Source organism: Crocuta crocuta, unplaced genomic scaffold (genome assembly GCF_008692635.1).
Source record: "Crocuta crocuta isolate KB4526 unplaced genomic scaffold, BGI_CrCroc_1.0 scaffold62, whole genome shotgun sequence".
NCBI lineage: Eukaryota > Metazoa > Chordata > Mammalia > Carnivora > Hyaenidae > Crocuta > Crocuta crocuta.
In genome coordinates, this window is record NW_027529173.1 from 5,543,480 (window position 1) to 5,570,825 (window position 27,346).

General features: G+C 39.4%; 2 protein-coding genes and 1 pseudogene across 4 annotated transcripts in view; 2 read left to right on the plus strand and 1 right to left on the minus strand.

Moving 5' to 3' along the window:
- The window catches only part of BZW2 (basic leucine zipper and W2 domains 2), a 68,575-nt gene extending 42,321 nt beyond the window's left edge, over positions 1-26,254 (minus strand). The window contains exons 1-2 of one of the 2 annotated variants that reach the window (XM_077757665.1): positions 26,147-26,254; positions 3,239-3,303 (exon numbers count right to left, since the gene is read on the minus strand). In XM_077757665.1, the coding sequence (XP_077613791.1) occupies positions 3,239-3,296 (58 nt within the window). In that variant the 5' untranslated portion in view covers positions 3,297-3,303; positions 26,147-26,254. Of the gene's footprint in view, positions 1-3,238; positions 3,304-19,089; positions 19,322-26,146 lie in introns of those variants that run through there. The other variant, XM_077757666.1, reaches the window with a different exon arrangement.
- On the plus strand, positions 15,831-22,015 carry LOC144226276 (large ribosomal subunit protein eL33 pseudogene; annotated as a pseudogene).
- Positions 26,255-26,627: 373 nt separating the features above from the next.
- ANKMY2 (ankyrin repeat and MYND domain containing 2) overlaps positions 26,628-27,346 on the plus strand; it is a 39,025-nt gene continuing 38,306 nt past the window's right edge. The window contains exon 1 of one of the 2 annotated variants that reach the window (XM_077757669.1): positions 26,628-26,927. In XM_077757669.1, coding sequence (XP_077613795.1) covers positions 26,861-26,927 — 67 coding nt within the window. In that variant the 5' untranslated portion in view covers positions 26,628-26,860. The remainder of the gene's footprint in view (positions 26,928-27,346) is intronic. The other variant, XM_077757670.1, reaches the window with a different exon arrangement.

Sequence of the window (27,346 nt, forward strand, 5' to 3'; positions counted from 1 at the left end):
GAAAATATGCTATTACTTCCTTGAGTTTCCATTTGGTAGGTCAAACCTCCCCAGAAGTGGTAAGTATATAATTAGGGTCTCAAATTTATACTGTATTGGTGAATCAGAAGTGTGATACTACAGAGTTAGTCATGCTGGCCCTTATACTGACACGGAGAAACAGGCCTATTTCTGATGCTCAAATATGTCTGTAAGTTACCGAAACACAATGCTTTCTCTGGGAACCATGGTACCTGGTGAATATATCATTTTTCCTACCTGTTAATTAAGTGGTAAGTAGCATAACTTACATCTCTTTTTGAATGTCACTTTGTTATAGTAAATGAATAAGAACGATCATGGGTTTTTTTTTTTAACCTACACATACATGTGTATTTACGTTTATATATGTATATATATAGTTCAACATTTGAAGATTTACTAGCTTAGTCACTAACACTTATTGAAATCTAAGAGTGATTTAAAACTGCCAAGACAGATGAAATGGGGTATGTGTCTTGGTGAAATGGGGTAAATGGTCACTGTGGAAGCCTGTAGTTGGTTATTTTTTCTCTCTCCTATTTTCAGTAACTTTGATCCAATTTCTCTACAAAATTTGTAGGGAAGAGAGTTCAGTAATTAACTATTTCATTTAGCTAAGCATAACAGTGGCTCAGGGGAGAAATTCCGTCATTTCAAATTCCCACAAGCCACACTAGAAAACATAATTTCTATGAAGAAAATATCATAAACATGATGTGCATATTTTATAAAGGAAAAGAGTATGAATGGATTTCTAAATGATGTGTTGCATCATAATGTTTAATTTTGATCTCAAGCAATAAACATACATTTTTGTTTCCCTGACTTGGCATGGAAGAGCATTATTAGCTTTGTCAGAAAACGATTTCACATTGAAGACAGGCCTTCAGAAGACAGCCTATCAAAACGACTTGAAATATCCTGACTAGGCTTTTTTCCTTACTTCTACAAAACTGCCAACTATTTATCTGAAGTCGGCCCTATCATAATAGCAAAAGAAAAGCCAAAGCACGATAAATCACCAGGAGGCAATTCACTATTGTGAAGAGTAGAAAATAAGGTTGACTCCATTTTTTTTCCCAGCCAGCAGTTTGGTACAAAAGAGCTCAAGTGCTGCTTAAATCCCCAACAGACCTGAGTTCTATAAATCCAGGTCTACTGACAAATCATATATATTTCTCGGTAGCTCTGAGGATTCCAGCAGCAGTAAGACACAGGCACAATCTTGCCCTCTAAATGAATCAGAGATAAACTAGCTCGGATTTAGAGAAAACCTTTCTGGCTTAAAACTGAAGACTGACTCTAAGGGCCGGTTGACTTGTTGAATCAAGCCTGCTGTTGGGCAACAGATCCTTGTGCCCTCTCTTGGCTTTTAAGCTCAGTTACCGTGAATCAGCGCCACAGGAATAAAGCTGTTCGAGCTGGAGATCCAGATCTGAGATTAACACGTTCTCCCAATGGGCAGGCAATGGCGAACCTTTCTGCACCTCACAGTTGGGCATATAGCAGATATTATCACATTTCCAGGCCCAACAATACCGTAACTATAATTATCTTTCTGAACTATGTTGTTCCTTACTGAAATTCCTTATGAAGTCCCTCTGAAATCATCCACATAATTTTCCCCCATGACTGCTTTATTTATTATTATTATTTTTAATCTTTATTATTTTTTGAGAGAGAGAGAGACAGAGCATGAGCAGGAGAGGGGCAGAGAGAGAGGGAGACACAGAATCTGAAGCAAACTCCAGCCTCGGAGCTGTAAGTACAGAGCCCAACGCAGGGGTAGGACCCACAAACTGTGAGATCATGACCTGAGCCAAATTTGGACACTTAACCGACTGAAACACCCAGGTGCTCCCCACCCCCATGACTGCTTTAAACAATGAGATAATGAAGGCACACTGACTGTAATACCTTGTATTAATATAAGGGTTTGGATTTCAATGGGGAAATATTGTGGGGACACAATTTATAAGACCAAGATGGCACTAAGCAATGGGAGATGGCTCAGGTCATGTGTGTTATGGTTTATAGGGATGAGCCAGGGATTAAAAAAAAAGAGGGTGGGGGGAAGCATAAGATAAAGACTACTGTGCAAAATAACCACCTTTTGCTTAGTTTACAGCTTTTCAGTTTCATTTTTTTAAATAAAATGTGAATTCCCAGCAAGCAGCATTTAGAGTAAAATGCTCCTTTTCCTTCTATAAGGCTAGACTTGCTACCTATGAAGACACAATCCTTATGCAAGACAGTAGAAGCTGCCAGGGCCACCTCAACACTGGAAATGCCAATGTCGTATAATATGGGTTATCAATTCAACAATTTAGCATATGATACCATTACTTCATAATCAGCAGTGAGGGCTTCAGAGAGAGATGCCATCATCATTTACCTTCCTACATGATATTTCCTTAAATATGTTTCAGTTACTAATCTAGTGTTAGTCAACATAATACTTTTGTATCACGTTTCCTTTAAAAAAAAAAAAAAAGGTTTCCTAATCAGGTTAGGGCTCAGCTATTTTTTTTAAATCCAAGAGGACTTCTATATAAGTCTGTAAAACTGATTAAATATTTAAAATTTAAAACCCTTATGCAGAAAGGATAGGGAGATGAATGTGACATAAAAATAAGTCATTCATACAAACAGAAATTTTACCAATCACCAAACGGGGTCTATTACCACCTTTCCACAATGAAAGACACTTGAAAATATCCTGAATTTTAAAGATACTTCGGCAATAAATTTAATTTGACCTCTTAAATTCTCAAGAGCAAAACTTCATCAATATCTCCTTTCCTAAATTACCTCTATCCTAAGTTTTACCATCTTTGCTTTCAACATTTCCTTAAAAACAAAGAAACAAAACTCAAATATAAATGCTGAAATCAAAAATAGTAAAGATTATCTACTGTCTTCATAGCCTCACAGGAGAGTGAGGAACCCTGAACAGACAGAATCATCCTCATTTTGTAGGTAAAGACACAAAGTTCAGACAAGTTAAATGATTTGTCCATAATCAGACAACTGAATAACTAATCGTTCAGAGGCTTGGAGGCACAACTTCAAATTCTACATTCAGAGCCCACAAGAGTAGAACTCGTGAGGTTAGGTGTGCATGAGCAGTTCTAATCTTTCCCTAATCTCATACCTTGATAAGAACTTTACCTACTCTCCCAGCGTCCCAATCCCACAAACACACATCAAAACGTACCCCTTTTCCGAGTTTTGAACCGCTGGCCTGTTAGCACTGGCTTCTGATGCTTATTCATAAAATTTCTGAAAACAAAGAAAAAAGATTATATACTTCAAATAAGCAGTTCATACAAAAATTTATGGCTAATCAGCATATGCTCAAACTCACCTATACTGAATACACTTTTAAAAAGCAAGGGAAACTTAAAAAAAACTTTTTAACGCTTATTTATTTTTGAGAGAGAGAGACAGAGTGTGAGCAGGGGAGGAGCAGAGAGAGGGAGGGACACAGAATCGGAAGCAGGCTCCGGGCTCTGAGCTGTCAGAACAGAGCCTGACGTGAGTCTTAAATTTGTAAACCATTAGATTATGACCTAAGCTGAAGTCAGACACTCAACCAACTGAACCATCCAGGCACCCCAAAGCAAGGTATAATTTTAACTGTTGAACTAGCAAAAATTTTAAAAGCTTAATAATATCCAGTGTTGACAAAAGACAGGGAAAACCACAGACTTAAACTCTGGCATAGGGAATAAACTCCACGCAATACTTTCAGAAAGCATTTGGGGAATATAAATATTTACATGTGTATAACCTGTGGTCCAGCATTTCTTTTCCTAGAAATTCACCATTTTACCCGCGCAAATATACATATTTATGTGCATGAGCGCACGCATGTGTATAAAAGGATTTAGCTGCAGCATTGTTGAATGCATAAAAACATGCAAAGTTAAATGCTCATAAAAACATGCAAAGTTAAATGCTTATACACAGTCTTCTGGTTAGATGAGTTATAATAAGCCATCAAATGGAATGTTATGAAGTTTAACAGAAGAATGAATTAAATCTAAATGCAGTGCTGCATTTCTTGCCCTGGCTGCCCCTCTGATTATGTTTCCTACGTCTGTCTGCATCTTTCCCCATCACTTGCTGTGCTCCAGCCAGACTGTCCTCTTTCGTTTTCCAACGTGCCAGAGAAGGCCACCTCTTCTCTGGGAAGGTCTTTCCCCAGGCACTGACGTGGCTCACTCTCTGCCACACTCAAGGGCCTCTTTTACAGAGAGGCTTTCCCTGAACATCCCTACTACTGGTGTCTGTTGTTCTGTCACCTTACCTAGCTTTACTTTCCTTCACAGCCCTTAGCAGCACCTGACACCCACTATTATCTGTTTGCCTGCAGTCAGTCTACCTGTCCCATGAGGGTGTAACCTCGGCATGAGTAGGGACTCTGTACATCTATTAAAAGCAGTATCTTTAGCATATAAGACAACACCAAGTTAAGAGTAACCAGCTAGTAAATGACTGTCAAATAAGCTGTTGCAAAGACATGGAAAGATGTTCAAGGCATGTTGTTAATGGAAACAGTTAAATAAAGTGTGAATAACTTTTTGGTTAAAAATAGAGTATATGTAATATTTGCTTTTCTCTATAAGGAAAATTTAAGAAAGAATAAATTATCTTTGAAAAAAAGTAAAAAAAACCCTGCTCTATAAGATCTTTGAAAAATTAAGAATAATCTTGTTGGCATTAATATTATAACCTGAAGATATATCCAGAGTGCCTAAATTATGAAGACCAAACAATTAGGAGAATGTCAAGAAAATTATTTAATTACCTTCCAAAGGTCTTTTAAAAAAAATTTTTTTTTTCTTTTTTAATGTCTGAGGGAGAGAGAGACAGCGTGAGCAGGGAGGGTCAGAGATAGAGGGAGAACCATAATCTGAAACAGGCTCCAGGCTCTGAGCTAGCGGTCAGCACAGAGTCCAACATGGGGCTTGAACCCACGAACTGTGAGATCATGACCTGAGCCGAAGTCAGATGCTCAACTAACTGAGCCACCCAGGTGCCCCTCAAAGGTCTTTTTAAATTGTGATTTGAAAATGTTTAGATTTTTCCGATTAAGTCACTATTAAGCAATCAAGAAAATTTGCAATAATTAAGTAAATTACTTGTCTCAAAGTTTAAAAAAAATCCTTAAGAACATGAAAAAATTATTCAATATATATACCAAATCTTCTCACCACAACAGAAAGGAAAATCTTCCATCTTTGTATAGAAAGCAATCTGTTTATCATTTAAAACTTTCATCATAATTCAGTAAGTGGAATTGATTAAAAAATGAAGTAACACACAAAAATTTCTTCTATAGTTTAAGTAGAGATAATTTTTATTAAAACTGTGACGTGAACTTAATATATCCTGCTCTGAGACATCAAGGTGACTAAGCCAGATTCCATGCCCTCAAGGAACACAGGGAGGAGGGGAGATAAAATCCATAAACATTTATAGCACAACGGAAGTACAGACCTAGAACGAGGCCAGAGAAAATGATCGCTCGTGGTGTTTGGGCCCGCCTCTACATACTGAAATAGTTACAAATGCCATAAACTTCATCAATAAAATCTCATTTTATTTCATTGAAGTCAGAAACAGAGCTTCTCATGCATTATTTACATTCACCACAATATTCTTTCATTCAGAACTTTCCTTGTTGGCATTTTCAGCAGATTCGTTCTGAATCAGCAAACAAGTCACTGGGGGTACATGTGATGAATGGGTGCGCGCGTATGTATTTAATGTTTCTACACCACCCACCCCGACGTAACAGATATTATATAAAATGTTTTCTTGTGCCAGCAAAGAAAAACACCTAGTAAAGAAGAGTTTAGGTCTCATACTGAGTTACCAGAAAAACAGACCCCAGGTAGTCGGAAACTTTTCCAGCAGACGAACATACGAGGAAGGAATTACTCTTTGCCAAAGAGGTCTGTATTTTGTAATCGATAAAATATTTTTGAAGTGTGACAAATTCATAGAATTCTCTAACTCTACCTTTGCATTTTGTTGCTCTTTTTGTGCTAATGAGGAATTACCACAAAACACAGACTACCTATGACAGAGTTACTCTATTTTAAAAATTCTTTAACTCCAATTTATATTTCTATCTTCTTCAGTTCTCAACACAAAAGTTTGTTTCTTCATGGTCTAGTTTTGTGGGCTTACCTTTCACACTCTCTATATACCATATGCAGAAAACAATGTAATAGCATGTAAACAAAAAGCATACGAAGATTTTGACCGACACAACAGCAAAAATTAAAACAAACAGAAACTCACCTACTGGTATTGAAAGACTAAATGAAGATATTCTGTTCACCAAAAGTCTCTATCGCTTAGCTGTTACTATTTAGAGCAGAGGCCTGGCTTCTCTCTAAATTTAGCAATCCATGCTACATTATAATCTGCTCCAGTGAGGGTCAGGCTTTATAAGGCACTCACTGAGGCTGTGGCAGAAGAGAATCAAGGGCACTTTGAATAAGACACTGTGCTAGTTTAAACCTGGGAAAGTAACAACCAGTAACAAAGACAACTCTACTAGGCCAACATCAAAAGCTTATTTTTATTAGGTTGGATTACAATTTACAACTTGAAAACAACTAACTAAAAATGCATACTTATGTGTGTATGTGTCTATGCATTTTAAAATCAGTTTTACACAATCCTCATAGACAAAAGTTATCTGGAGTACAACCTACATATGCATTTAAAAAACTATAAGCCAAACACAGACAAAATAAAAATAAGCTCATGCTGTCCCCCCAAATGGAAAAGCTCCATGGTTTAAAACAGTATTATATAAGAAAGCTATATGTAAAATGATAAAACACATTGGATTTAAATATTTTACCTGCCATCTAAGAGACTTTATTCCTTGGATATTCTACAAAGTGAAAGACGCTGAAGTATTAAAATGATTCAATCAATCAAAATTCAAACTAAGTACCCCATTAATGAAATAAACATTTTAAAAATACTTTCCTATTAAATCTAAATTGAAAGATGTTTAGGTTGAACATATTAGATAAATTTCACCCACTCGCCTCTGTTAATATTCGAACTCTCCCGGGTCCTTCGCAGAATCCATCCCTTACTCCCAACCAGACCCAGAGCCCAAGTGTGACAATGAGCCAGCACTCAGATGGACTGGCCTCCTGCCAACAGTGCACGGACTCTGCTGGGTGCCCAGCACACCTTGAGTAGATTGCCCTGCTGTGTGTGGTCTTGCTGGTGTTCTTTCATTCTCTTCATTTTGGAAAGAACGTGATCTACCAGAGAAGGACTTACTTTCTTACTGTTCCTAAAAGTGGACAATTGTTCTTCCAGTCTGGAAAATACATGACCTGTGATAATCTGCCTTATATAATACGTTACACTGCTAATATACACATATAACTATGCCATTCAAACAACCTCCACTTTAGGAGGATGCATACACAGGGGATGCCTGGGTGGCTCAGTTGGGTGAGCATGACTTTGGATCAGGTCATATCTCACGGGTCATGGGTTCAAGCCCTGTATCTGGCTCAGTGCTGACAGCTCAGAGCCTGGAGCCTGCTTCAAATTCTGTGTGTCTCTCCCTCTTTCTCAAATATAAATAAATAGACATTAAAAAAAAAAGTTCTTTGGGAAAATAACTTGGCAATAGAGAATCATGAATATACATACTCGAAAGTGGGGTGGCAATCTTCTATAAACACATAAAAGAAAAGTGTTTCAGCTCTGTGGGCCACATGGTCTCTTCTTCAACCACTCAGTTCTGCTGTTGTAGCCTGAGAGCAGCCACAGACAATACGTTAACAGGTGGTTGGGACTGTATTCCAATAGAACTTTATTATTTTTTAAAAATTTTAAGTTTTTTAAAAATTTATTTAAATGTTTATTCATTTTTGAGAGGGAGAGAGAGACAGAACACGAGCAGGGGAGAGGCACAGAGGAGGGGACACAGAATGTGAAGCAGGCTCCAGGCTCCGAGCTGTCAGCACAGAGCCTGACGCTGGGCTCAAACCCACAAACCGTTAAGATCATGACCTGAGCTGAAGTTGGACGCTTAACCAACTGGGCCACCCAGGCGCCCCCTGACAGAACTGTATTTACAGAATAAGTGGTCAATCAGACTGGGCTCCCAGTTTGTAGTCTGCCATCCCCCATTCTAATGCAGTGTGTCCAATAGGACCATCTGTGATGGTGGAAATGTTCTCGATCTGTACCGTCTAATGAGGCAGCTACACATGTAGCTGTTGAGTCCTTGAAATGTGGCTAGAGTAACAAAGGAATTAAAATTTATTGAATTTTCATTAATTACAATGAAAATAGCCAACGTGGCCAGTGGTTATGTTGGGCAATCCAGTTCTAAAGCATTTATTATGGCCCAACACACTTCAATTTGATAGAAAGGTGAAAATACCTCCAAACAATAGAAAGTTTTTACATAAAGTGGCTCGGAGAAACATTTTTCTCTAAAACTGGGTGGCTATCGTGAGAAAAGGAAAAAAAAAGCATCAAACCTCAAAGTGAAACTCTGTGTAGTATATAATCCTGGAGACAGTAAGAAGAAAAAACAAAGAGTTTCCATTGTAAGATAATGAAAGTTAGCGGTGACAATGTCATCTCCCAAGTATGAAGTGTTTGGTAAAAGTACAATAACACCAGCACACAAAACTGGCTATTGCAACTGAGTCACTTCCCTGCAACATTCTCACGAAGTACTTTGTGTTTAGGAGCATCTTTCAAAAACTACCTTTTATTCTATATTCCAAATGGCTAAATAATGTACCATAAAAAGAACGAACTAAAAAGTGCCCCTAGTTATAAACTATTCTTCTTTCCATTAAAGCTAAAACTCTAGGGAACATACATCATAAAATCCGTTACAGAAAGTTGTAGTGTCCAGGAGTCATTTGGATTCATGAATATGATCTCAAAAGAAGCGGAAAGAATTAAGTTGCTCTCTAAAAGTGTAAATTATTAGCATTCTAAAAGCAATAGACCAAATAAATGCCTACAATAACACTACTCTTTGTTGCCAAGAATAACATTATCTTTTTAAATGTCAACATCATGATTTTGCACCAAACAGCCTCTCTGTACTCAAAATCACCCAGCTTCTAGAGAATGCTTCAATATATCTCCAGGCACATTCTATGTAAGCTTTAGTTTTTATAATAATTGGAAAAAAGAAAAACAGTGAAATTTAAAATAATAGCCTACCTACAAAAAAAAAGTTTCTAAATAAAATCAGATATTCCAATCTGTAGCACAAAAATATTAATGAAGCACCTGGGTGGCTCAGTCAGTTAACCTCCAACTTCAGCTCAGGTCATGATCTCACGGTCTGTGAGTTTGAGCCTGGGGTCATGCTCTGTGCTGACAGCTCAGAGCCTGGAGCCTGCTTCACATTCTATGTCTCCCTCTCTCTTTGCCCCTCCCCCACGCACACTCGGTCTTTCTGTCTCTCACAAATGAATAAATGTTAAAAATTTTTTAAAAAAATTACTGTTTAAAAAATTCACTCCTTTTTACTCTTATCCTTAATGGTGTAAAGGAACAAAAATAATCTTTCATGAAGAGTACCAAATTTGATAATAGTTCTCTCCTCAAAAATTTACAACCATCTCCAGAGGGACATTAATGGTGGAAATTTAAATTGCGCTAAGCAACCATCTTACAAGGAAAGAGTGACCAAAGCCCAAAGGAATTGAGTTGTGAAAAAACAAACAAAAAAAAGAATACTAAGAGCTAACTATTCATCTAAATCTTTTAAGATACAGATGTATCATTATAAAACTTTCAGTATCACATTTCCAAAACAATTTCAGACCTTAAACTTGTTAGTATACCTACCTTGCTTCTGAATGATATTTTGCTTTCCTTTTAGCAAAAATAGAAATAGTCCAAAAATTACATTTTAAGTATCAATGCATAACTTCTTCATAGAAATCAATTAAGACAATGTGCAATGTCACTTATTTCCTCCTAGTGAAGTTATTTTAGAAAACTTTTGTGAAGTTGAATAAAATGTTTTCACTCTTATCAATCCATGCCCTCTGCTTAATGGAATTTCTAAGAAGTAGCTTAGGGCATGTATGTTCCCATCTCTGGGCCCTTCCACTTTCCTCAGATGGATTCTCCCCTAGACCCTTCCCTCCCCTTAACAACCGACTTTACAGATAGTTTCATCTTATGGATGTGATTCTTAAGTCTCTCAACACTTTGAAAGACACAAACACACATACACAGGACATTTCTAAAAGGACATTTTGGCTCTTAGAAAGCCAGACCCTCAAATATAATGTTTCAAAGTATTTTAATAGCAAAATGCCCCCAAACCTCTGTTCTAGGTAAGTTTAGAGGCAATGGGGACATAAAATAAGTAAATGCCCAAAGATTGGGCAGCTGTGGTTTAAATATATATTAATGTGTATTTCTGGGATGCTTATTATGTGTTAAGCATTATTCTAGAGCTGTGATCTCATTCTGGGGTAATTATGTCCCCCCTGTAAAGGAACATGTGGCAATGTCTGTAGACATTTTTTTTTTTTTTTTTGTCATGCTGGGGAAGTGGGGATGCTACTGAAATCTAGTAGGTGAAGGATATGGATGCTGCTAAATAAGGAACAATGCACAGGAGAGCCCCACCCACCCCAAGGGTTATCTGGTCCAAAATTTTAAGTCTGCCTAGGTTGAAAAATCCCGCACTAAAAAGTAAAAAAAATTGTGAGCAAAACTAGAGATGGTCTTTGCTCAAGACTTAAAAGCTATGCACATATATCTAAACATACCAGAGCAATAACCAGGCAGAGTGACTTGTTTGCCAAACATTGATGTTAATTTTAGAGAAAACATATTTATCACTGAGTAGCTTGTTATCGCTAAAATCAAAAGTGAAATTAGTATACAAAATAAATGCTTCCTCCAGTCTTTAATACTAATAGCTGTCTTCCACACTGATAATTTTACATCCTCTGATGATCAGGGGGAAGATGGAGGGTAGGCAATGATATGGGATTGAAGAGCGAAGCAGAAAAACGAGGAGGCCAAGCAAACAAACTCTTCCTACTTCTGGATATCACAGAGCTGAGATAAAAAGACAAGGAAGGGGCGCCTGGGTGGTTCGGTCAGGTAAGTGTCCAGATTTGGTTCAGGTCATGATCTTGCAGTTTGGCAGTTTGAGCCCTGCGTCGGGCTCTGTGCTGACAGCTCAGAGCCTGGAGCCTGTTTTGGATTGTATGTCCCCCTCTCTCTCTGCCCCTCCCCTGTTAGAGCTCTTTCTCTCTCTTTCAAATAAACAAACATTAAAAAAAGACAACAAGGAAAAGATAAAATATATGATTGAAAACTACAACTGTATATGGGACTTGGAGAAAACAATGAGATGTTAATAGAAACAAAAACAAAGCAAACATCCACCAAATTCTATATACATGATACAATCTAAGCTACATAAAACACATATGGTCAAGAGAGAGTATAAAGAGGCATTTTATTCCTGCTCCATTATCTGTTCATATTTTCTATAATAGAAGAATACATAGCTTTTTTACTTAGAAAAATTACATGTTTAAATCAAAACTCTTTCATCTCTTTTGAAGTTTAAACCAATCCCCAAAGCGTGACAAGTAATAATATTATGTGCCTAAAGAGAAATATGACCCAGGCTCTAAAAATCATTTTAGACAAGGTCTAAACAAAGGTCTCTTGGATAAATGGCTGATTCCAAAGTTTGGAGCAGGAAAGATTCAATATGATCCTCAGATGTCATGTGTCAGAAAGTACTGAATGGCTTTTAACAAAGAAAGGTAAAAATAGATCAAACTACATTAAAAACTATCCTGAGGACAATCTGCTGACATCATTTGAGACAATTTGGCCACCAAAATAATTAAAAACAGCATGGAGAATAACTCAGTGAGTAAAACAAGAATCCACAGCCCCAGACTCCTTTATTTTAGTGAAAATAAATAGATCAGTGAACAAGGGAAAGAGAAGTAATTGGACAGAAATGAGTCTTCTTTTCAGTAGAATGTCAACAGATAAATACAGGAGGAAACACAGAGTTAGAAAATCATTGTACCAAAAACTGATTCTTGCAAGAATCATCAATGTATGCTAAAAGTGTCCGGACACACATGCGTGTATGCATGTGTGTGTGTCTATGTAGAGGTGCTTGATGATCAAAGGATATTCCGATAGCCTCAAAGCATCTTCACATCAGTTACAAAAAGAAAATGCTAACTATGCAGTGGAAAACAAGAGAACACTTTCATCAAGGGAAAACAGACATCTCAAGATTCCAGACGTTTTACAGTTAGAGCAGGATATTATCTAGGTGGCATTCCAAACAAAAACACATGCTCTGAATCTAATGATGAGGAAACAAAGTCACGTCTAGGGACATCCTCCAAAACAAATGGCCTGTATTCTTCAAAACTGTCAATGTCTTAAAAACAAAAACAAAATAAAAGCAAAAATCTAAGAACTATAGCAAATTAAAGGAGAATCAAGAGGACATTTCTAAATGCAGCATGCAATATTTGAGTGGATGCTGTACTGTGAGGAATTACATGCATATTACATGTATATATATAGTATATTTAATATAGTTAGGATAGTACTGAGGCAACTGATGAAACTGGAGTGTAGACTATGGTGGTAAGTATGGATCTATTTTAAATTCACCGAATTTTATTATTGCATTGTGGTACTTTAAGAGAAGTACCTTGTAAAGAAATATGCTCTGATGAAATAAGGGGCAAAGTGTATACAAACTACTCCTAAATGGATCAGAAATAAAGTGAACATGTAAGTACAGAACCAAGGAGCAAAGGTAAACTTTGGAAGACAGACATGCTTTAGTGAATGAGAGTGGGCAAGGAGAGTAATTCAGGGAGCTGAAAAAGCTCCAGGAACCTAAACACAGGGATTTTATACTTTTCAGGACTGCTTAGAAATAAAGCTAGCCACATAAAAAAGAGTTACTCTAACTTCCAGATCCTTCAGAATTTGGTCAGGTGTGACTTAGGAAATAACCCTGCTATGTTGACTGAACATTCCAGAAAAAAAGCAAACAAACAAACAAAGCAAGACTCAACTCTTGATTTGAAGATCCTTAGAATGCATTACTCTGGTTTATGTATTTCTTTCTATTTGACTGTCCTGTATACAATATTACACCCAAACGCCTTTACGGTAACATCAGAATGAGGGTTCTTTATACTGCTGCATATACAGATGACACAAAATCCTTGGCATAACCTCTCTGACTCGCTTAATTATGCCCTGCACTACATATGTTGCTCCTGCCATAGAAATAAATACTCCTCTATAGTCTTGATTGAGGAGGGTGTCAGAAGGATGATATAAAATGAAACTGAGTATTATTAAAGATTATCATCATAGAGAGAATAATTTCAACATTAAAAAAATGTGTATATATGCAAAATAAGATGTGAGGTTGTTTTTTTTTTTAATGTTTTATTTACTTTTGAGAGACTGAGAGAGACAAAGTGCAACTGGGGGAGGGGCAAAGAGAAAGGGAGACACAGAATCCGAAGCAGGATCCAGGCTCTGAGCTGTCACTGTAGAGCCCGATGAGGGGGCTTGAACCAATGAACTGTGAGATCATGACCTGAGCCGAAGTTGGGAGCTTAACCGACTCAGCCACCTGGGTGCCCCAGATGTGAGGTTCTTAAAGCTAAGAAGTCCTTTTAGTAATTCAAAAGAAATACGTAAAGGCAAAATTATGGTTCCCTAAACAGAAAAGGCTCCTAAAATTTTTAAATAAAACAGGCCATTAGTTTTCTATATATTTAGAAAATATTTATCTAAGCAAAAAACATGCAAGTACAAAATATTATATAATAACTGATTAATGGGTGTCTGAGTGGCTCAGATGGTTAACCATTCAACTCCTGATTTTGGCTCACGTCATCTTTTCAGTTCTTGGAACCTAGCCTCATATCAGCCTTGTGATGAACTCTGTGCCGACAGTGTGGAGCCCGCTTGGAATTCTCTCTCCCTCTGTCTCTGCCCCTCCCCTGCTTGCAGGTGCACACACTCTTTCTATCAAAATAAACAAACATTTAAAAAGTTGACTAAAAAAGGTCTTTTTCAGAATTTACCTATCAAATTACTTTTTTCCTTCAATACAGGTAATGGATATATTTTTCAAAAAGCAGTTTGAAACACTTATTGATGGGGTTTCTGGCTGGCTCATTTGGTAAAGTGTGTGACTCTTAATCTTAGGATTGTGAGTTCAAGCCCCACATTGTGTATAGAGATTACTTAAATCTAAATAAATAAACTTAAAAAAATTTACTGAGGGGCCCCTGGGTGGGTCAGTCCTTTAAGCGTTCCAATTTCAGCTCAGGTCATGATCTCACGGCTTGTTGAGTTTGAGCCCTTTTTGGGCTCTGTGCTGACAGCTCAGAGCCTGGAGCCTGCTTCACATTTTGTGTCTCCCTCTCTCTCTGTCCCTCCCTCACTCACACTCTGTCTCTATCTATAGAAAATAAATAAACATTAAACAAATTTGTTGATCAACTGAATTATAAACAGAATAAATATAAAATCTCACAAGGTGATGATTTGGGAGGGCTGTATCTATCAAGATATGGTTTTATGTTACCCATTGTTTACCTCATTAATATATGTTCATATCTTATATATTATAATGTATACCACATGATGACTTGAAAAAGGTGTGGAAAAAATACTTTTTATAGAGAAAATAATTCTTGAAAAATTGAAAATAAAATCAGTTCATCATATACCCACTGTTGTACATTTAGAGAAAATAAGGAAAACAGATGGAGATAAAATAGCTATAATTCTAACTAAGTAATGGCCACTGTATACATTTTAACATACTGTATAAACCTCCATTAGGTGAGCACATATGTACAGAAAATATTTAAATCCAGTTCTCTCACCTTTTCTAAAATTGCAGCAAAGAATAACTTTAAAAAACGTTCTTGCATTAAACTTGCAGTTATGGGATTTGACTCAATGACATCTTCTAAGATCTTTATTTTATTTTATTTTATTTTTAAAGTTTATTCACTTATTTTTGATAGAGACAGAGAGCAAGCAGGGGAGGGACAGAGAGAGGGAGAGACAGAATTCCAAGCAGGCTCTGGGCTTGAAACACCCAGGTGCCTCACAGGATCTTTATTTTAAAAGATATGTGTTCTCAGGGCGTCCAGGTGGCTCAGTTGTTAACCCTCTGACTCTTTTGATTTTGGCTCAAGTCATGATCTCTCACTTTGTGGGATCCAGCCATGTGTGGAGCTCTGCACTAACAGCGTGGAGTCTGCCTGGGATACGGGATACTCTCTCTCTCTCTCTCAATATAAATAAATAAACCTTAAAAATTCAAAAGCTATGTGTTCTTATGCATTTCTTTAAGAAAACTGGAAACATTTTATCTTATTGGGCTCTTTTAAAGTGTAAAGTACTACTAACACACTGCTGGCATAAAAACTATCACAGTATAAAAGGGCATAAAAGTGAAAAATAAAGACCACTTTCCAACTTTCACTCATAATCTTATGTCCACTCCATAGAAACAGTAACAAATTGAATCTGTTGACACTGTCTGACATGTATCCTTTCAGAAAAGGTCTGGGCATGTCAACAAATACATATGTGTGTGTATAGAAAATGGGCTGAACATTTACAAAGGGCACCAATATATGCCCGACCATGTGCTATCAAACGATCCATAGATCCATCAGTGGTACCAAATGTACTAACTATGAGGGGAGATGAGGACAATGGCCAAGGCTAGGTATGTATGCAGGCAGAAGGTATACCAGAAATCTCTGCACCTTCCCCTTAATCTTGTAAAAACCCAAAACTGCTCTAAAAAAGTAGTCTTAAAAAAAAAAATCAGCAGGGAGCAGTGCCAAATTCCAAAGAACAAATGATTTTACTAAAGTTGATTTTGTGTCAGACACAAAACTGGGAACAGTCTATATGACTACTTGTTCAAGTGGGAAGTTAGAAGATAAAGTTATGGCAATGGGGACTGATGTATATTTCATTCTTTTAACCAAGGAGAAGTAAATAGAATCTTCTAGAAAAAGTATTACACCCCTGACTAGTAACTAGTCGGAGAATTTAGCTTTGGAGCATTTGCTTAAAAAAACATGATAATGGATCTTCAGGAAGCTCAAAGGTGGTGGTGGGCAGGCATCCAAACATTTCCACATTTATGAGTTCTCTCAACCAAACCACTCCTGCCCCCATCCCCCTCTCACCCAGAAGGGGACCTGCCCAAGCCTGTCTAGCAGATGAAGCCTTATTTGAAGGGTTGCACAAAATCACCTACCATACACATGAGTGTTGCACAATTGGCCAAGCTTGAACTGAACAGAAATATCAAAGCTAGGCCTCGGACTTGGTGGTACACAGCACACAGATGATAGGGGGCTGTTTTCCTTGACATAGTGTTACAGTGGTGGCTACACAAATTCAAATATAAAAAGAAAAAAAAAACCCCAAACTGAACAAAAAAAAGCCAAGAGCTATAAATTCTCAAGTACAGTTTTTTTTTTAAAGGTTCAAACATTCAAAGAATAGCTTGTCTGTATTTATTAATCAAACACATGACTGGTACTAGTTGACAGGAATTCAACGGGGGCTAATCAGGCAGGTTGCATGGTGCTCATTTTCTAGCAGGTGGAGGTTTGACCCAAGCATTGCACAAAACCTGGGGAGTGAGAGTTAACAAGAATTAATCATCTCCAGCTTTAAAATAATCACATGAAGCATGTGAGCAGCAGTTGTGTTTATTAATGTTTTAATACTTAAATACGTGTTTTTTACTTTTTTTTTTTAAAGCTTACTGATTTGAGACAGACAGAAACATTATGAGTAGTAGAGGGGCAGAGAGAGAGAGAGAGAGAGAAGATCCCAAGCAAGCTCCGTGCTGACAGCATAGGGCCTAACACAGGGCTCAAACTCACAAAACCTTGAGATCATGACCTGAGCTGAAACCAAGTCAGATGCTTAACCAACTGAGCCACTCGGGTACCATGTTTTTTACTTTTTAACTTATAAGTGATAGCCATGAAACATGGAACACTTTGAAAACCAGGGACCTAAAACCCAAATCTTCATCTAACAATCTGATAACACTCTAATGTGTCATACCACTTGCTTGAGGTCACGCATTCCACTCTAACATTGGTGATAAAGCAGAGATAAAAGAAAAAAAATGCCTGCCCCTTAGGGGCCTCCAAACAGGGAACAGTCAGAGCTAGATCAACCCAGACTGATCAAACCAGTCTCTGTTCAGTGCCCTTTCCAAAGAGTCAACGAGAGTAGTTGCAAGGTCTTGGACAATTATTTATATGATATTCCAAGGCAGCTTCTTCATTATTTGTCTCATAGACTTTACGGTTTAGAATTAGATAAAGCATAAATATTAATTTTCAATCTAGTTCAGCATTTGTATAAATTGAATTGGCATAAGCTTCCTCCCAAATGCCAAGTGGTTTTCCAAGGAGTTCCATTAAGGAAACAACATTTATCATAAATGAGAGGATTTAACAGAAGTCCTGTCTCTGAGAGACAAGGAAATAGGAAATTTATGCCACTGTGGTTTCTAGTATTTCAGGAGCTTGCCATCATGTTGTTTCCTGCAGAGGCTCACCTTTAACAAAAGCACAATCTTCACATTCCTCAATTCCGAAGCCATATACCTTTGCCCTAGGCAGCAGTTTTCTCTGTCCCAGCAACATAGGGTTCTCCTTCCTGTTTATAATAACCCCATTCTATTACCGTGTATACTGAGAAAAACACACGCCATTTTTTTTTCTTAGAAATGATCTCTCTCTCTCTCTCTCTCTCTCTCTCACACACACACACACACACACACACACACACACACACCCAGGAAGGTGTTGAAGTTAATTTGGAAATCAGTAAGGTCCTTTGTGTGAATATACAAGAACAGGAAAACAGTAGAATATTCTAAAACTGCTCACCCTACAGTAGTTTATGATATATTCTATGCAGTGTGTAAGAGTTTATATTCCTTCTTATTACTCACGTCTCCCTGGTAGTTTTCTTGAGATTTATTTAAAAGTCCTCACAGATAACAGTACATCTAACCACTGTTTTATGAAAGTCCTCATCTAACATAAAAATTGAAATATGAATAGATAGAATATAATTCTACATCTTTCAAACACTTAAGTTTTTTAGGCACACTTTGCTCAACATAGGCCAAATTCAGAACAGGCCAAATTATTCCATTTGGCACTTAACTGCCCAGAAAGCACTTGCTGAAGAGACCCATGGCACCATGGCATCAGCATCAACATCTGAGTGAGCTAAAAATGAGAAGTACTTTTGTGCAGACCCTGGTCATTATCAGTACATGTTATATTAAAACCCAGAAATTATTCTAAGTGGTGTGTTTTATTCTCTAGTAGATGCAAATGGAAGGTGCGGCAGAAACTCCTAACAACCACAACCTTGTCTTAAAATGACTCACGTTAACCTGATCACCACATCCCTGTTGTATTCATCAACTTCTTTCATCCACTGAGGAAAAGTTGAAAAAAAAATCAGAATAGTCCAACTGGATTAAAGTCAAATTGAGAGAATAAAAACTCCTAAATTCCTTTAAGATATATATTTTAAGAATTCCATAGATCAGATATTCATATTCAGACATATTTAAAAATCTAACTTCACAAAGAATTTCCCACTTATTTTCTAGGTATTTATATTATTCTAGTTATCTTGGAAAATTTCAGAGCATTTTGAAATCAAAGGCAAAATATTCNCTTAACCGACTAAGCCACCCAGGCGACCCTCTTCCATTGTTTTTATGTCTATTATCAACTTCCTGTTACCACCAATGCTGAAGATAGTGGTTTGTGATTTTGGACTTGGCCTTAAACACGCGATGTCACATCTTATAAACTATGTGAGAGCAGGAACATACCATCAGAATGTGCTTTAAAAGATAATCTACTACTTTTATGACCTTAAAAAGTAGACTTATTGAGGAAAACATACCTTTGAATGAAATCATTCCTGGTTCCAGAATGGTTGGCCGAGAAACTGCAGCCAATATTTAATATAATTGTTTTTTCTTGGGGTTTGTCCTCCTTGGAATGCTGTAAATTTTCTGGCTTGCCAAATTCATCAATCCTTCCAGAGTTGGTTCAAAATCTCACTTTCTCCAGGAGTTAGCCCTCCCTCTGAGCTCCACCCATTCTGGAATTCACTCTTGGGTCTGTACTGCTCTGCCTGGGGACTGGAGAAGGCTGTGTGGAGGTGGGGTCATGTGAGCTGAGAAGGATTTGAGTAAAATTAGATATGCAGAAATGGGTGGAGGAGGGCATTCTAGGATCAGGAAGCCAGTGGGTGGGTAGAGGAGTAACAACATTGTTCCAATTAGTCTGAAAGATTGGCAGGCACCAGAGAAGCCACTTGAACCTGCAAAGGGCTCTCAAAGGTATCTAACCCATGGGGCGACATAAGCAGAACAGAGCTTTAGGATAATTTCTTCATTCAGTCCCTATTGGTTCAGGAGCGGACCTATCTCCTGGAGCACAGTACAAGCCTCTTGGGGATAAAGATCAAGTCTTATTCCTGTTTTCTTTCTTTTGTTTTTTAAAGTTTATTTGTTGAGAGAGAAAGAGACAGAGAGAGATAGAGACACGAGGGCCTTGAACTCGTAAACTGTGAGATCATGATCTGAGCTGAAACCAAGAGTCAGACATCTGACTGACTGAGCCACCCAGTCGTCCCTCATCTTCTTTGTGATTCACTGATCATAACAGAGGCACACCAAGATCTTTCTTATCAATGTGATACAATTATTAGAATTATATTTTTGAGTCTCTCTTTAAAAATAATTTTTACTTTCCCAAATCTAGGAAGTTGGATATATAGCAAATACTAATGCCAATACAATTTTACATTGAAATGTTTTATCAACTGGGCCTATAATTTTGCTCTTCTCAAATGTAAATTGGCCCTAAGAGTAACAACTTGTTTTTTTAATAACATTTTATATAGTACAAGGTATTCTCAAAGTCACCCTGTAAATTTGGTGTATATATATGAAGAAACTGCAAGCGAGGGAGACTGACTTAGAAAATACATCTCATCCTGGAAACTTGGAGCCATGGTTTTCTTCCTCCAATTTCCAGGACTATGGTTGTGCTTGGCTGGCTCCCAGAGACCATCTAGACCTATCAGATCAGAAGAGGCTACTTAACGGGACTGCTTTACTCCACAATCAACAGACCAGGAAGAGATTCTGCTCAGAGGGTGATCAATGTTGCTGAAAGGGCTGCTTTGTCTTCTGGGTTTTAACACAAATCCCACAACAGACCATCAAATGACTAGAGACAAAACTACCAATTTTCTTGCCTAAATATATTAATTGGGAAAGTAAATACTAACTTTTGCCTTCTGTTGCTGAAATAGCTTTCTATTTTTAATTATTGTAACAGCTTTGTTATACTCAGATAAAAGGCACCAGCCTAGAGATTTAAATTCCGCAACAATACAGTTCATAGAAAGAGGAGTTGAAGACACCCTAATGTATGCTTCAACAATACCTGGCAGTGATACTGGATTGGCTACATTGTCCTTAAACAGTGTGAAGACTTCCCTTTGAAGCTTCATTAAATCTTTAAAAATCTTCAAAGTCTGGGAAGACATGTTAAAAATGATACAAAAATTTTCCATGTTCGCTTTGGGGAAGGTTAACATTTTAAAAATCCATAACATACTCAAAGAAACTTAAACATGAGGAAACATAAGTTATAAAGTTGTACAAATCCAGGAAGTGTAAGTGTGAAAATACAGATTTCGTAAAGCAAATGCTGAGTAGAAGACTTGCAGGCACAAGTTGAGTGTGGCCCTTATACGCCCACATTTATACACTTCTAACAGTGCCGCTTACAACAGTTTTCACACTTCTTTTTGGAAATGGTTTAGGAGACACAGAAGAAAACCAGTGTCGTGTCTTCCTCCACTTCATTCACAGCTTGCTTTTTTCTGTTTAAATTAAACATATCTGCACCCCTTGTTCAGACCTGTCTGCCCATTACTTTGTCATTTTCCAAAAAAGATGAAAATTAGCTTTCAGTACCATATTGATAAGCCTGAGGCATAAGCACGGACCAATGCCACCTACCTTTTAGTTTTGTGGAGAAATTAAAATGTGATGTGAACAGTTTATGGAAAGGAATTGTTCACAAGACAGTCCTTTGCAAATGGAGGTGTAGCTGTTTGAACGTTTAAATGAATAGCTGCATAAGCTAAACTCCAAGCATAGAGAAAGAACTTTTGCATTCATATCATTTCTTCCGTTTTGTTAAACAACGACAATTTTTAAAAACTATAATACTTCCAAATTCTCCTTTAAAAAAAAACTTCATTATGGAAAATTTCAAACACACCCCAAAGTAGAGAGAGCAGTATAATGAAGTCACTGTACTCATCACCACGCTTCAATTGTTAACCATTCAATTTTCTCATTAATATCCTTACTTTCGCTTTCCGCCATCTTTGAACCTGTGGAGGCCTGCTGGGAACAGGACTCCTGAAACAACAAATGTGTCTGGAAGGTTGTGGTCCAAAGCCATTTTTGGTGGCTATAAACAGGGTCTCAGGAACCAGAGGGAGCACACAGCTCTTCTTAAAATTGAAGGTGTTTATGCCCGAGATGAAACTGAGTTCTATCTAGGCAAGAGATGTGCTTATGTGTACAAAGCAAAGAACAACACAGTGACTCGTGGTGGCAACCCGAATAAAACCAGAGTAATCTGGGGAAAAGTAACTCGTGCTCATGGAAACAGTGGCATGGTTCGTGCAAAATTCCGAGGCAACCTTCCTGCTAAAGCCATTGGCCACAGAATCCGTGTGATGCTGTACCCCTCAAGGATTTAAACTAACTGAAAAGTAAATAAAGGTGTAGATGTGTTCTCTTGTAAAAAAAAAAAAAAAAAATTCCTTACTTTCAGTCCCTGTCCCCCACGGTCACAGAATTACAACGAAGCCAATTCCAGAGGTCCTATCATTTGCTCCTTAAATAATTCAGTACTTATCTCTAAAGACAAGGGATTTTAAACAAATACACTCACAAGAGTTTTTTCAAACCTAAAAGAAAATAAAACCCCTTAACAGCATCCAATATTCTTAGTCAAAAAGAAAATACCTAACAAATGAAAATCAAATGTCAAGGAAATATTACCCTGAATGATACAATGCTCAAAAATGAGCTACTGCCCTGCAACAAAAAGGAACAGTGTTCTCTTAAAGCAGAGTTGGAGGTCTGGGGCTTTAATGGGGGAAATCCAGGAATGGTATGCAAAATTGGTAACCATGTGCGTATCAACAATGTAGTTCTTTTTTTCTCAGTTGACAGCATTCATCAATCAGAATGTCAAGAAGCTCGACACCAAAATATTTAAAGAACTTCTGCTCTTGGTTATGGCCGTTGTGTCTAGTGCAACATCACCTCACATTGCCAGGAAGGATTAGTTAAGTAGGGAAACAAATCCACCTAAAATAACTTAGAGACCAAACTGAATTCAATTCAGCAAGCACTGAGCATACACTAAGTGCCAGACACTGCATTATGGATTTCTGAGAGACAAGGGTAAATTAGTCCTAGTTAATTCAAAGTTGAGAAGGAGAAGGGGTCAAACAGATTAATAAAAACTATAATACAATGTCATGAAAAAGATATCTACTTCAGGTATTTTCATGGGGATCCGATGAAGAGGTGATGATGGGGGTGGGGGAGCACTAAGGCTCATGAGAAGATAGAGAATGTCAATAATGGTACCAGCAATTGCTGTGTAAAGATTTTACTCGTTCCTCTAGATGAGGGGCATGAAGAAATGTTTACTAGCATCTGTGATGCCCTCAGTGGAAGAGGAGGGAGAGGTGATCACAAAAGCCAGAGAAGAGTTTGCATGTAAGTAGTAATGTGAAAGTTGAGCAGTTCAGCAGATCTGAGGAGGAGACAAGAGACTTAGTGGTGAGGGAAGGGAGGGTATTCCAGGAAGAGAAAGCAGGAGGAAAGGGGTGGAAATTACTGGCATGTGAAGGAACCAGCAGTGTGGTGACCTCTGAGTGTGTGGGAGGGGCTGGCTGACTGGAAATGCAGGCTGGGATCAGAATTTGGAGTCTTGCAAGCAAGCACTGGGCCTCTGTTCTGTGGCCAGTGTAACGCTATTGACACATTTTAAGTCATTTTAAGTGAACCGGTTTGGTCTTTAGTCAGTATGTCTCATCCTTGGGTGGATGATGGGTGGTCAAGGTTTACTGAACTGGTGGCACCTTGAATTAGCTGGATGGAGTGAGGTGGGAGAGCAGCAGGCTACTTAGCAATCCAATGCGACAGGAGAGGTTTAGGGTAGCAGTAATAGAAAAGAGATGGGAGACACAAAAACAGACATTTCAGAAAACATTATTTTTAAAAAGGTGATGAAAGAAACAGAAGAGAGACCAAAACATCATGCAAATTTTATCATGCAGTCTGGAACAGTATATTAGTATGCTCCAATTTCTGTCAAAAAGTGGGAATACTCATGTGAGCTATAAACACATAAAATATATTAGTAAGGAGATGAGAGAAACAGATATCAATGATTACAGGGCATGAAGAAAGGACTAGGAAGGAGACTTGTACTTTGGTATACTGAACCACATGAATGTGTTATCTACTAGTTAATTGAAAGAATACATAATTTCCCCCTTACTGCCAGCCACACATGCAGAAAATAGTAGAAAAAAAGTTTTAGAGACAGATCTGGGTTCCAGTTCTGGCTCTGACACTTCCTAACTGTGGGCCTGTGGGGTAAATAAATTAAGTTCTTAATCTCTGCCCTTTTATCTGCCGAATATAGGCAATACTGGCTAATTCCTGGGTCACTATAACACTAATTAAAATAATCTTATACAAACATCTGCTAGGATATCTGAAACAAACTAAATACTTCCTAAGTGGGTGGTCACTGTTTTATTATGAATAAAACTTGTTTGACATGAATACACCCTTAGTATAAGAAAAGTTCCTTAATCTAGTTTAAGGTGTGCTCATTAGCTAATCTTATTCCTACGTTAAATATTTATCCTGTACAAAATGATTAATGTAATCCATCCGACGAATGCTATCCATTACACTATCTGTTTCTAGGAACTTAAACAACATATTATTTATCTGTATTTCTTCGTAGGGGTGAGTTTTTGCCTTTAAATGCCATTGACTCTAAATGTACTGAAGTCCTGTATTCAGAGGCCTAGATACCAATCAGATGCCATAAAAAACCAAGAAAACAGGTACTAAGTTGCTATCCTTGAGGAGCTGACAACCTCAGTGAGACAAACAGGTGTGACCTTCAAGTAACCATGGCCCCAATTTGGCATAAGAGATGGAAATACTGGCAATGAAGTACCCAATTCTGGACACACATCCACTGTAAGATGTTGTCACGCTTCGGTGGAGGTCACTCTGCAAGCATTTTCTTAGGTTTGTGGATTTCTTCTGCATGATACTATGTTCTAAATAAATTGTAACTGTGGCAGCTAACAGCATGTTAAGTGTTACAAAAGATTGGTCACTCTCAAAAGCCTTACTACTTGTTGTTTGAACAGCCACATCATTATTAAAGCACCATCAAACAACAGTTTCTTTGTTATACACTGAGATGAATAATTTCAAAGTATTTTCATGTGAGATGTTCTGGCTCAGATGTGCCCCAGCCTGCAAAGAAGAAGCCTTAAAAAGAAAACAGCTGGAGTTTAGAAAAGATTTGGTTAAATGCAAGAAATAATGATGAACATCTTCCAGGATTTCAAAAGTGTGAATGCCTCAAAAAAAAAGAAAGAAAGAAAGAAAGAAAGAAAGAAAAGAATAGAAAAGAAAAAGGAAAAAAATCGAAGGCATACGGTCAGAGGAAATGCATTTCATTTCATATACAACACTGTGGGGAGAAGGAGTGCTGGCAGGGATGCTTAACAAAAAAGGTCTAGATAATTATTCAAATATTTCTCTTTGAAGCAGATGGGTCTAGGAAGAAACATCAATACTAGTCCGTAGAGAAACAACAGCAACACGTAAACATTAATTTCTAAAAGAAGCTTTCATTGATGCCATAAATATCTTATGGATGCGCGCCCTGGAGAAATGACTGACTTCGTATTAACAAGCAAGTCTTGCTTCTGAGCCACAGGAGGTGGTACACACTTGTATTTCCCCCCTAGGTACCTACGGTGGAAGCTCAAAGCTCGAGGCAACATATTACAGTTGAATGAAGGTTGGATTAAGAGGCTAATCTAAGGCTATATATAGACAGCAACACCAATTTAATCTCCGCCCCCTACCCCTCCCCTCCCTATTTCCATAAATCTCAAGATCAGAGTTACAAAGACTGGGAACTCTGGCACAGCAGAGGCCCTTCCTTTCCCCGTTCCCCCAGGCCGTCTCTCACAAATGAAGTATTAGTTTAAGTGTAAATTGCTTCCAAACATCCTTAACAGGCACCATAGGGCGATCAGATCCGGTTTTCTTCCCTAGCTTCCACAGAGGCCAGAGGAGATGACAAGTAGTGTGTGTGTGTGTGTGTGTTTGTGGGGAGGGGGGAGGGTGCTGAGGCTTGCCAAAGAGAACTACCTTCTTCGGGGACTATTCTCACGATGCGTTCGCCTCGCGCGTCCTGGGGAGCTCTCCTCCCCATCCCGCGCCTAGCCCAAAGCTCCAGCCCCGGCCTCTAGGGAGCCGCATCTGGCTGTGCCACGCACGAGACCGTAGGCACCCGCCGCTTCCCACCGCGTGGCCAGCCCCCGCCGGCTCCCTGTCCCAGGGTCTCCCGGGGCGGCTCAATGCGGCGAGCTGCGAGTCTTCAGTCCGGGTTGCTGACACGCGATACATGCGACGGCAGTGGGGTGGAGGGCAGGCTTCCCCCCTGGGGGGCAGGAAGCCGCCCCAGCAGGCACATGCTTCCTCCCCGCCAGCTCCGGCCCGGATGGAAGCACCCGGCGGGGCGGCGGTAGCGGTTACCGCAGCCCTCCCTGCTTCCGGTGTCCCACCTGGGTTGCTGCTCACCTGTCCGAGGAGGTAGCGGCGACGCGCGAGGCTGCAGGCTGCGGCGATCCCGGCAGCGGCGGTGGCACCCGCGGCAGTGGCGGCGGCAGACAATGGAGGAGTGAAGGACAGACACATTGACATCGACCCACTCAGCCCGCCGGCCCCCCCTCCCGCTCCGCCCCGCCTCCCAGCCCGCCCCCGGCCGGGGCTGCACCACTCCTGGGGAAATAGGAGGGGACCGTAGAGACAGCCGGGGGGGCTGCACGCCCTGAACAGCCACAGCCGGACACAGAACATCTGGGAAGAGAATTTAAGTGTTGCGTACGGCTACATATCTGAGCAGAGCGGCAGGATGGGTGTGGGGAACGTGGAAGGGGCATTTAATCTCCCCCCTGATTTTCACCATTGGGTTTTTCCTGGCCAGGCTGCTCCAATGGGAGTCTCTCGCTGCTGCCTCCTGTAGCTCCTCCTCCTTGCCGGGCCAATGACGCACAGGGGGGCGGTGACTGTCGCTGGGCGAGCAGAGACCGTCCGCTCGGCTCGCCCGAGCTCGCCCGCTGCTCGCCCGCCCGTGGGAGGGTGGAGAGAATTCGAACGCTTCCGTGGTTGGCCATTCAGTGTCCTGGTTTCGAGCTGCCCCATTGCGGCTGGCGTTCCTACAGTAAACACACACATATCGTTTCTTCTTAATACCTCCGAAGAAACAGAATCATCTTCAAGCTGGCGGGAGCAATGGTTCATATCACGAAAGGCGAGCTGACCCAGGAGGAGAAGGAGCTGCTGGAAGTCATCGGGAAAGGTATGGGTGCTGGGGGGCGACCGGGCGCTCGCTGCCTGCCTGGCCTGGGGGCGTGGCGGAGCCCTGGAGGCGCCCCGGGCGGGACTGACCCTCCGCGGCGCTTATGCGAGGTTAGCGGCCTCGCACCTGGAAATAGCATTCCTCTCGGTGGTCTGGGACCGGTTGCGGGGGCGGAGAGGAGCGGAGCGGAAAGCTCTGCTGGGACTCGGGCTGAGGTTGCAGAGGTCCGTCTCCCAAACCAGCCTTTGGAAAGACACATTTCCAGGCCCCAGCTCGTATTATAACGAGCGACCTAGGTGTGTGGGTCTCGTGATGCACATTCTTCAAAACTCTCAAGGTGATTTTGACCACCGTCAGTCCGGACAACAGTGGCCTCAGGTTCTTAGGGTGTCTAAAGGGCCGTTTCGACTTCCGGAGGC